The following is an 11,997-nucleotide window of genomic DNA, read 5'->3' on the forward strand; positions in this document are numbered from 1 at the left end:
GGATTGTGAAGTTTAAGGTAGCATTCACTGGTTCTCAAACTAAAAGCACTTAGCTTTGAGATTGCCGGTCAAGACTGCAGGGGAGAATGGATATTTCTGAAGCTGAGGCACAAGTGTCCGTGGAACACACACCCCATTCCCAACTCTTATCCCTATGCTCTCTGTGCAGAGAGCAATTTCTCTATTCCAGCTGCTTCTGCACCTAGCACCTAGCATCACGAACGATGTGAATTTTTTCCCACCACCTTTCATCCAGAGGCCCTAGGCTCTGCTGCCTCTTTTCCTCAGTGCTTTGTGATGAGAGTGGCCCCAGGCCAAGCCCTAGTGCTCACAAAGGTAGGTGCAAACCCGGAGTGCACTCAGTGCTCTGGGCGCTTCAGTCTGGCTTGGGATCAGGTACTGCTGCTCCAACCCCAAGGGACCCTGGAAGCGAGCCCTGACACCTCCATCACTCACCATGGCCGGCCAGTTATGCCTCCCTGTCTCCCCGCGCCTCTCTTCCGTGAAGCCCTTGAAGCCGCACTTCAGAAACATCCAAGTGAGCATCTGTGTGGCTATACAGTGCAGCGATGGGCAGATCCACCTCGCGGTGGTCACAGAGGTCAAAACACAAAACGCTTGGGTCACGGTAGAATGGGTCGAAAAAGGAGTCAAAAAAGGCAAAAAGATTGATCTAGATACAATATTCCTGCTGAATCCAGCGCTGGCATCTGCTAAGCACCCCACGCCAGCCAGGGCGTTGCCCTCCTTGTCTCTAGCGCCCTCTTCGGCCATCGGGAACCAGCAGACGGCCACGCGGTGGATTGCGACGATCCCCCAGAAAAACGAAACGCCCTCAGGGGACAGTCCGGATATGAGAGTTCCCAGCAGTCTTTGCCTGATGAAGCAGAAGAAGTCTCCTTGCCTACGGGAAATTGAGAAACTGCAACGGCAGCGAGAGAAGTGCAGACTGCTGCAGCTGGAGAGCCGAGCTCAGCGCGCCCTGGCTGTCAACACGGGAAACCCCAACTACGAGATTCAGAGCATGATCCAGGAATGCCGCAGGCGCCTGGACTGCAGCCAGTTGTCGGGCCCGGAGCCACTGGAGGACCACCGCATCAGCGTCTGCGTGAGGAGGTGGCCTCTCAACCAGCGGGAGACCACCATGAAGGACCTGGATATCATCATCATCCCCTCGGACAAAGTGGTCATGGTGCACGAGTCCAAACAGGTGGACCTTACTCGCTACCTGGAGAACCATTCCTTCTGCTTCGACCATGCCTTCGATGACATCGCCTCCAACGAGTTGGTGTACCAGTTCACTGCCCAGCCACTTGTTGAGTCCATCTTCTGCAAGGGCATGGCTACCTGATTTGCCTATGGGCAGACGAGCAGTGGGAAAACGCACACCACGGGTGGAGCCTTTTCAGGAGGGGACCAAGATTGTTCTAAAGGCATTTATGCCATGGTGGCATAGGATGTCTTCCTCCTGCTCAAAACTTCTGCTTATGAGAAGCTGGACCTCAAAGTCTATGGCACATTTTTTGAGATTTATGGGGGAAAGGTGTATGACTTGTTGAACTGGAAGAAGACGCAAGTCCTTGGGGATGGCAGTCAGCAAATCCAGGTGGTCGGGCTGCAGGAACAAGAGGTGTGCTGTGTGGAGGACATGCTGAACCTTGTGGAACTTGGGAACAGCTGCCGGACTTCAGGACAGACATCAGTCAATGCCCACTCTTCCAGGAGCCACGCAGTGTTCCAGATCATTTTAAAGTCTCAAGGGAAACTGCATGGTAAGTTTTCCCTTGTTGACTTAGTTGGGAATGAAAGGAGAGTGGATACTGCCAATGCCAACCGGAAAAGACAGCTGGAAGGAGCAGAGATTAACAAGAGTCTCCTTGCACTCAAAGAATGCATCCGGGCTTTGGGTCAGAGCAAGTCTCATACCCCATTCAGAGCCAGCAAGCTCACACAGGTGCTCCGGGACTCCTTTATAGGCCAGAACTCCTCCACTTGCATGATTGCTACTATCTCTCCAGGGATGGCCCCTTGCAAAACACCCTCAACACTTTAAGATATGCCAATAGAGTAAAAGAAATAACTCTAGATTTAAGGCCTCGCCATTGTTGTCTTTATCCCACTGAATGTGAGGTGCCAAGGATGTTGGAAAATCACATGAGAAATTCAGAAATGTCCCTTCAAGGAACAAATTTATTAAAATGCCTTGTACGCAGAGTGAGGAGGAGGAAGAGACTAAAGAAATCAAAGCACTATCCTCTCCACTAATGGAGGATACAGCAATCTCCTGGAAGGAATCAAGCCAACGGCCAGGGAATAACATCCAGGAGATAGCTGATGGGGTAAACTGTGATGTTGATTTTTGCATTGCCCAGTTATTGTCCATTTTGGAGCAGAAAATAGGTTTTCTGACTGAGATTCAAAAGAAACTGAAATTATTACGAGCTGACCTTCAAAAGGAGAGCAAGCACAGTGAAGCCAGTGGTGAGAGATCAGACCTGAAATGATGGATACAGTGCTGCAGTTCCTAAGTCTCTTATAAAGGAAAGCTGCCTAAATTATCTAGATATAAAGATCCTCCTGGAAAGTTTAAAACCTCTTAAAATATGGTTTTCAGAACTGTCCTCTTTCTTCTTCCTTTGTATTTCTGTAATTTGTTTTTATTCTGTAGGTCAGTGTTTCTCAACTTGGAATCATTTTACCTCCTAGGGACATTTGGCAATGTCTGGAAACATTTTCATTTGTCAGAATTGGGTGTGCGGGGAGTGGTGATACTGGCAAGTAGTGGGTAGAGGGCCAGCGATGCTGTTAAACATCCTACAATATACAGAATAGCCTCCAACAACAACTAATTATCTGGTTGAAAATATCAATAGTACTGAGGTTGAGAAACCCTGCTTTAGAAGAACCTAGCTGTGATGAAACAAGATTCTCTAAATTTGTGGCTGAGAAGGAAAAATATTGCAGTCCCTTTAGGACTAGAGTTGGAACACACCAAGGGGTGCACAAATGAGTAACTCTAATGATACCCACTCATGAGTCTTTTTCTGCTGCATTTGTGTGTACAATCAAATGGTTTCTAAGCTCTAGACATACTGGGGAGGTGAGAATGGAGAAGGGAAAGGTTTTATTTAAGAGACTTTGTATGAGAGCCTAGAATTGAGAAGGATTTTGTTTTTAATCTTTGAGTTGAAATTGCAAAGCACTGTGCTTCCTGAGAGTGATAAAATAAAGTATGTGTGTTGCAAAAGCATTGCGTTGCTAACTATGGTGTCTTTAAGCTTTTTTCTTCTTCTCACTCTCTTTACCAAATTTTGTGCTTGCGTGATTCACATAAAAAGCTTTCTCCCATCAAATTATGAAATTAGAGTAGGGAATAAGTCAGCAAAGTAGTAGAAAAGTTCTGTCCTGAAGTGGAGCACATCCCATAAAGACCTCATAGAGAATGTGATAAATATCAATGCCTGAGATTAATTGTACAAGGAGACTATTTTCCTAATTCAAGGATCACAAAGTCTATTCTTTTGCAAAAAGAAGAAAGAAGAAGCAGCTAATCTGATATGCAAATATAAATATAATAAATAGTCTAATACACATCTTCCTTCAGCAAACCTATTTGTGAAATGCTATAATAAAATAAATAAGGATCTTTTGGTTCCAAGTCTAGCAGTTCCAAACTCTTTTTTTGAGGAAAAAAGTGGAATGATTTGCAAAGAAAGTGAATGGTGGACTGAGGAAACTCGAAGACACAAAAAATTGTGCCCAAATTTGTTACTACCTTTGGCAGACATGCCTATTCTTTTCAAATTTTTCCTCCTAAGTTGCAAAAGCCTCATTGGTACAAAGGGAAACTAACACATAACTCTACCACAGAAAAGCCATCAGGTTTCATCCTGGTTTCATCAGGATCATTGGAAACATATGGTCTTTAGTAATTAGTCAATATTATGGCCTTTAAATATTTTTCCCTCTGCTGCTTTATCTATGCAGGTAAGGCTATATATTATTATTATTAAACCAAACAGAACTTTGGAATTCTGTCCTCCTTCAGCAAATTATAGTCTTCCCTTCAAAACAAGATGTTTTTAATCAGTATTTTTGTAAGCAATGAAAAAGTACGGGGTTAAGAATCTTATCCCAGTTGAGAATAAGAACTTAAGACTGGTCTTATGAATCCAGTCCCAGTTCTATTATATAGACATCTGTAATTTTAGGCAAGTAACAGTTCCACGGAGCTGTTTCCTTCTATATGAACCAGGGTAATTATATCACCTACTTCAAAAGATTGGAGGGTGGCTTTATTTTCTTCCTGTTCTCCCATCTTTTATGCCAAAGACTAGTGCTCATTTATTATTCGTATTATTGTCATTGCCCTCGTTGTTCTATTACCACCCTCACATCTCCCCCTGCCCTCCACCACTCCTGCCACACACAAAAGTTTGGGTAGCCTACTAGGAGTTTCAACATTCTAATACCAATAATATCAATGTTTTTTGTATTTTATTTTTAAAGAGTGTAACATACAGTGAAGTGCGCAAATCTTAACTATACAGTTTCACGAATATTTACAAAGTGAATACTCCTATATAACGACCACACTTATCCAGATACAGAACATAACCATTGTTCCAGAAGCCTCATTCCTGCCTCACTTCACTCATTCCCTGCCTCAAAGGTAAGGACTATTCTGATCAAAATCATCATAGATAAGTTTGCCTCTTTAGGGAAAAAGTGTTCTTTTTTTCATATGAATGGGATCATATACTAGGTACTCTTGCATCTCTGTTTTTTTTTTTCTTTTAATCAAAATTATATGTGACCTGTTTTTTTTACATTATTCTATAATGTTCCACTGCATACATAGCTCATAATTTATAAAATTTACTCTTGAAGAAAATTGTTATTTCTGTTTTAAACAGTTACTAATGATGCTATGAACATTCTTACACATGTCCTTTAGTGCACATTTATATGTTAAGTAGGCCTAGGAATGAAATTCTTGGATCCATAATATGTGTATATTCAGCATCATAGGTCATGCCAAAGTTTTCCAAAGGATTTGTTCCAATATTATACAACCACCAGCATTTTATGGGTCCTCCATATGTTTGCCTACACTCAGTATTGTTATTTTTTAAACTTTAATTTTACACTTTCTGATGTGTGTGCAAAGGTACCTCATTATGGTTTTCATTTTTTGTTGTTTTTTTTTTCTCCTAATGACTAATGCTAACATCTTTACATATGCTTACTGGTTATTTAGCCATTCATTTTTGTGCAATATATATATTGTCTTGAATTCTTCTTTAGATATATGTATTGCAGATATCTTCTTCCAGTCTGGAATGCTTATAGATTTAATGAAGTTCAACCTATCAATTTTTTATTTAATGATTAGACCCTATTTAATAAATTTCTATCTACTCCAAATCATAAAGGTATTCTCTGTTATCTCTTAAAGATTATTGTCTCGACTCTGATGGGAACCAGGGCCTGCTCACCTGCATGCCTCCAGGGTCAGCAGCAGATGGGGCTAGTTGTAGGACCAGGGTCAAGTGGAACTAAATCCATAGGAACATAGGACTTCTTTCAGACTGCAGCAGGGACCATTTTGGGCAAACCTGCCACCAGGTCATTGTCCTGCCTTCTCAAAGTGACTGTCCTTAGTCTTGGGCTTTACTGGAGTTTTAACAAATCTCCCACAAAGGCGTTTTTGTCTGTAGATGGCTGTCAAATCATGTTTATTGGGAGCAACATCTTTCTCACCCAATGACTCCTAACTCACTCTGACTTCTCTTTATGGGAAGATTTTACAGATTCAACATATTGAGTATACGTAAGATTATTCAGATTTAGATTTAGTGCTTTTTCTTATACCAGCTTTAATAAGTGGTATTAATTTATTGTTAGAACTATGAACTATAGTGTACTCTTTATCTGTAATGTCCATATTATTGGTTTTGAATTTTTCATTCCTGATACTGTTGTGCCTTTTCTTTTTTTTCCCCTTAATCGGACTTATGATATGTTTATAAATTATATCGTCTTTTCAAAGAAACAATTTTATTTTCTCTATTGTATATTTGCTTTCTTTTTTTATTAATTCCATTTTCCTTATTTTGTTTAACTTCCACTTTTATTTCCAATTTTTTGAGCTCAAGAATTTAGAATTATAAATTTTCTTCTAAAAACTAATTCATCTATATTATAATGTTATACTTCATTAATCAGAAAATTAAATACACAAATAGTCAAAATGTTATTTTTTTCTTATCTTTATTTTTACCAGTGTGTTATAATTATAGGGATTGCTATATCTTTATGATTTTTAGGTCAAATTTGTAAATCATGTTGTTCAAATCTTCTGTAACTCTTAGTGAGTTTTATTACCAAGAAAGATATTAAAATTTTAAACTTTGATTGTAGATTTATCTATTTCTCCTTTAGTTATGACAGACTTCAGTTTATATATTTTGAGGCTACATTATTAGTACATATAAGTTTAAGGTTATTATATTTTCCTGTTGAATTCCTTCTTTATCCCTTGTAATTTTCTCTGCCTGAAATTCTGCACTTTCTAATATTAGTATAGCTATAATAGTTTTTCTTAAGTTTGTATTTCCATGGCCTGTATTTTACCATTCTTTTCTTTTGAATCTTTCTGTTCTTTATAGTTAATGCTCATTTTTTACAAGCAATATATAGTTGGTTCTAATTCATTTTGTTTTATTTTAATCCAGATTGTAATCTTTGTCTTTTAATTAGAACATCTCCTCCATTCACATTTAATGTAACTTCTGATATCTTTAAATTTATGGATATGAGAGTATTATTTGTTTCCTCTATATCCACTCTATATTTAATTATTTTCTCACTTATTTTCTTTCCTTTGTATTAATCAAGTTATTTTTATTATTTTTTTATCATTTTCCCTCTAATTGTTTGTGACATATATTCTGAGCTCTTCACTTATGATCATCTTGGAAATTATTGCATATATCCTTCTTATTAAGTTGTGTTTTAAAATATTTCCTTCTAGAAATGGAACTATTTTAACATGCTTTAACTCATTTTTTTTCAGATTTACTTTTTGTCATTTAATTGTACATATATTTATATGCTTTTAATAAATGAATATAAACAGTGAGCATTCATTTAAATTATTCATTTGTTTATTTTTTCTGGTGTTCTTAATTCTTCAGTCCTTTACCATGCATCTACTTGAGATCATTTCTCTTCTAGAATAATTCAAATGTATGAACATAAGAGTAGGTCTGTTGGTGATTTTTGCTCTCAAACTAAATATTTAGTCATTATTTCACCTTCATTTTTGAAATGTATTTTTTGTTGTTTGTAGAAGTTTTGGTTGGCTATTCTATTTTTAAAGTTTTTGTACTTAAAAGATGTCATTTTTGTTTTGTTTTGTTTTACTTATTCTGCCATTTCTAGTAAAAATTAACTCTCCTTGGAAGGAACTCTTAAGTTTTCCTGCTTATCTTTGATTATCAGCTTTGTTTTTCTATGATGTGACAAGATGTGGTTTTCTTTTTTATTTATCTTTCTTATGTTTTGTAGAACTTTTAAATCTGTCATTTTTTGGGGGTCAGTTTTGGAAAATTATCAACATGTTCCCCCCCAAATACTACTTCTTTCTCTTTCTATCTCTTCTCTTTGGGATTTAATTACAAATAGGTTAGTAGTTTTCACTGTGTTTTACATATCTCATACTATTTATCTAGTTTTTATTCATTCAATCTGAACATTATCTAATGACCTTCATTTCACTAATCCTCTATTTCTCAACTATTAAACATATGCATTGAATTTTAAATTTTCAGCTTTTATTCTCATTTCTAGGATTTCCATTTGACTCTTTGAAAAATATATCTCTGATCTTTGCTAACATCTGGCTTACTTGTGGCCTTTTAATTATCTTTTTCTCTTGTTGATTTCAGTTATTTGGTGCTTTTTGGTAGCATGTCTAGTAAGTTTTGATTGAATACTGGACATTATTTATGAAGTAATGTGGAAATTCTGGATGATGATATGTTCCTTCAAAGAGGAGTTCTTAGGGCTTCCCTGGTGGCGTAGTGGTTGAGGGTCCACCTGCCGATGCAGGGGACGTGGGTTCATGCCCCGTTCTGGGAGGATCCCACATGCCACGGAGCGGCTGGGCCCGTGAGCCATGGCCGCTGGGCCTGCACGTCCAGAGCCTGTTCTCTACAGCGGGAGAGGCCATGGCAGTGAAAGGCCCGCGTACAGAAAAAAAACAAAAGAAAACAAAGAGGAGTTCTTTTTCTTTCTGAAGACTCATAAAGTAAGTGTATTGAACCATATTTCTGGTTTATCCTTAATTTTAGAGTATAATATGTCTGACACCTTAACTGAAATTCTTCACCTTTATGAAAACTTGTCTTCCCATAACTATGAGCTTGCTAAATTATCTGCTAAGTTTTTAAATCTCTTTTATACTGCTTTATGCTTTTTTCCCTTTTGAATATTCTTCTATGCATGCACAACTTTAGAATTAGCAAATATCTGAGGAAGAATCTGCACACAGAATATATGTCTCACTTCTCTATGGCTCCCCTTTCTCCATAATGAGCCCTGTTGGCTTTAGTAGGCCTGAACATCAATCTTGGGCTCCTATGAGCCTGTGTCCTTATGAGACTGCACCAATATTTACTTGGCTACTGCTCTGTTTGAGCTTACTTTTCACACTCAGAAACAAGTAAGTGCCCCAACAGAAGTGCAGTGAATGTAATGACCATCTAAATGTAGTTGTTTTCTCTAAGAACTTTTTCTTTAAATACCTTTGGTTTTTAGTATATTCAGAGTTGTGCACCCATCACCACAATTAATTTTAAAACATTTCAGTACCCCCAAAAGAAACCCTGCACACACTAGGCATCATGCCTTAATCCCCCCACTCCCCAACCCTAGGCAATGCATTCTATCTCTATAGCTCTCTGACTCTTTATGTCCTGACTTCCTTTTGTTTTTTGACCCTTCCCTAAACTGTTGTATTTGGGTGTTTTATTTAACTTTGCTGTGCCCTTAATAAGATAGCTTGCTACTCTATTTTGATGATTTGTTAATATAAATAACATAAACAATGATTTATGCATTTTATACATGACTTTGTAGAAAAACTACATATCAATACCATTTCTTATAATAAATTCTAATCAATCTCAACCAAATTAAGGAGACTTTTATTCTATGTTAAGCTTAGCAAGTAAGGAAGAGCAGCATATCAACATAGTTATTTAATGGTACCCATTGCTGGAAAGTGGATACAAAGACTACAGGATAATATTTAATGTATCATTTGCCATATATATATATATATATATATATATATATACACATATATATATATACACACACACACATATACACACACAAGTGTGTATATATATATACACACATATATATGTTATTAGTGGCTTTTTATCTAGTTTTTGCTTATCTGTTACAGATTTAGCAATTGCGCACAAATGGTAAGTTCTGAGAGCAATTCACAGGTAGATTTTCTTAACTCTTCCATTGGAAAGGCTGTATAAACAAACTTATTTATGTTTGTGTACATGTACATACATATATATACACAGTTTTACAAGTATAATTATATATTTTTCCCATGGAATTTTACATCTGCAGAACACAATTTAAAACCTCTCTTTTAGTAAAAAAAAAACACTTGCTTGCTAGCTAGTCTTAGCATAATTGTTTCTGTTGAGTTGACATTCTTCCTTAACAAGTGCACCATTATATTTCCACTGACATAATTTTTTTTTCTGAGAATATACATGGTACTTGAAATGATCTCAAAACACACAGCATAAAATTTAATAAGAACATTAGAAAATAAGATCTTATATAAATGAAAAAACTCAGAAAGTAAATTAATTGGGGTCCACTAAAAGAGAATTGCTAACAGTTCACAGAGGTGCCCTGAAGTTAAAAAGAAAGATTGTAAATTAATGCTTTAATAAGATTGTTCAGAAAATGTCAGAGCTTCTAAAGTGAGAAAAGTAAATACTTTCAGTTCTTTGGAAACATTCATTTGCACACACAAAAGTTGACATGCTAATTACAAGCTATGCTTATCTAGTAATTAAAGTAGCTTTTCTTGTTTGTCCATCCTTGTAGTGGACAAACTTATTTTGAATTTCTGCATGAACTTGCACTTAATGAAACTGTTTTTAAAATACATAATAATTAAATACATAATTTCAAATTCTCCTTTGCGCAATTAATCTGTGATAGTAAGGTTTTACACTATTATTCTATTGATTTTCTCAGTAAAGTTATTTTTACAATCTACATAATAAAATAGTATGAGAGTCCTAGATAAATATTTATGTGCTGGTTAAATGAATGAATGAATGTTTTTTCCTTTTTAATTTGATTACTGATTTAAAATATTCTAATAGAAGAAATACAGTTTCTAGCATGTGTTGCTACTAAAAAAAATATAAAATTGTTATTCAAAGTGTAGAATATTATCCTTAGAGAAAACCTGTCATTTATGAATATTTTGTGCAATTCTTTCTATTCTCCAAAAGAGCAGCTGCTGATAGAAAATCTTAACATGTCTTTTTTTCTGAAATGTTTTTTTTCCCCATATTTAAGGCATTTCCTTTCTAATCTTAAATAAAAGTAATCTCAGAAATTAAAAAGAAGGCAATGGCTTATAGAAGATATTGAACCAAATCAATAATTGAATATAAAAATTGGACAGACTCAGGCAACCTTCTGTACCTGTGTGTTTGAGGTGATACTGAACATGTCAAAGCTAGAATACACGGGCTTAAGTGGCAACAGAGGAAATGAATGAAATAATCAGGGTAGGAAAATGGGAGAAGACATCAAAGCAACAAGTACAGTGGGTTTTACCCTGAAATAATTAATTGAAAATAAAAGTTACAACATGGAACCAGTTAATATAGCATGTTGAGGTTTAGGTTTGTCATGAGGTTTGTGAGGACAAGAAAGAGAAGACTTCTTTGGGCCACATGAGCAAATCTAAATTGTTAATCTTATACAACTATCTGGACACAGTTCTAAATGCCAAGATTGGAACCAAGTGAGCTAAGTAAGTAACAATGCAGATTTAGAGTCAGATATTTTTTGTTTCTTCAAAGCTTTGCCACCTCATAGCTATGTGACTTCAAACAAGTAATTTGACTGTCTGCATCCTTCATTATTTTCAAATATGTTAAAAAAACAAAAGTCTAAAGAACACAACACTAATCATACAGAGTGATTTTGGAGAATCAGCATAAAAATTTTCAATAAAATAAGATTTTATTGATAATCTTCTATGTACCAGATGCTAAAGACAGAAAAAATGGGTATATAACTGTCCCTGCCTTTAAGGACCTTATCATTTAAATGAGGAGACAAAGCCTTGTACAACTGAGAAATATATTTAAAAATGTGCTATCCTATATAAAAAGTGCTATGGGAATATAGTAGTTGATAGTTAATTTAGCCAAAAGGACAGGGGAAAACATCACAAAATGATTCATCCCTAAGTCTCAAATGAGAAAGGAGAAACCTGGTAGACCTAAAATGAAAGGGTGGGACATTCAAAGCAGTAAATATGCTGAATACTTTGGTGTAATAAAAAGAAAATCAGCCAGAAGACGGCTCAACATTGTCTTTTTCAATAAAATGTAGGCTCCTTGAGGGCAGGGACAATTTCTTATTTAGTTTATATCATTAACATCTCCTAGGATCCCTGATGCTTTGTATGTACTCAACACTCACGTGCAGATATTTCTATTTTTCCATCAATTTTACCTAGCTAGAATAGGAGAAAAGTACATCTATCTTTGTTTAAAAAATCTGTTTTGAGAAATCACTCTGTCCTATGGCAGAAAGTAAAATTTTTGTGTGAGCAGTCGTCATAAGTGAATGCCTGGTTTTCAGCATTTGCTTGGGCTGGCAAACAGTTGTTCTAGGGAAGGGGTCATCTCTTCACTCTGGCAC

The 11,997-nt window shown here is 36.3% G+C and overlaps 1 protein-coding gene across 1 annotated transcript; it reads left to right on the plus strand.

Moving 5' to 3' along the window:
• Positions 1 to 457: 457 nt before the first annotated feature.
• KIF2B (kinesin family member 2B) lies at positions 458 to 2,504 on the plus strand. Its single transcript, XM_067714847.1, is given in 3 exon segments — positions 458 to 2,030; positions 2,033 to 2,182; positions 2,185 to 2,504. Coding segments are annotated over 3 exon segments (2,043 nt in total).
• Positions 2,505 to 11,997: the final 9,493 nt, after the last annotated feature.

This window comes from Pseudorca crassidens, chromosome 19 (genome assembly GCF_039906515.1).
Source record: "Pseudorca crassidens isolate mPseCra1 chromosome 19, mPseCra1.hap1, whole genome shotgun sequence".
NCBI classification, from domain to species: domain Eukaryota; kingdom Metazoa; phylum Chordata; class Mammalia; order Artiodactyla; family Delphinidae; genus Pseudorca; species Pseudorca crassidens.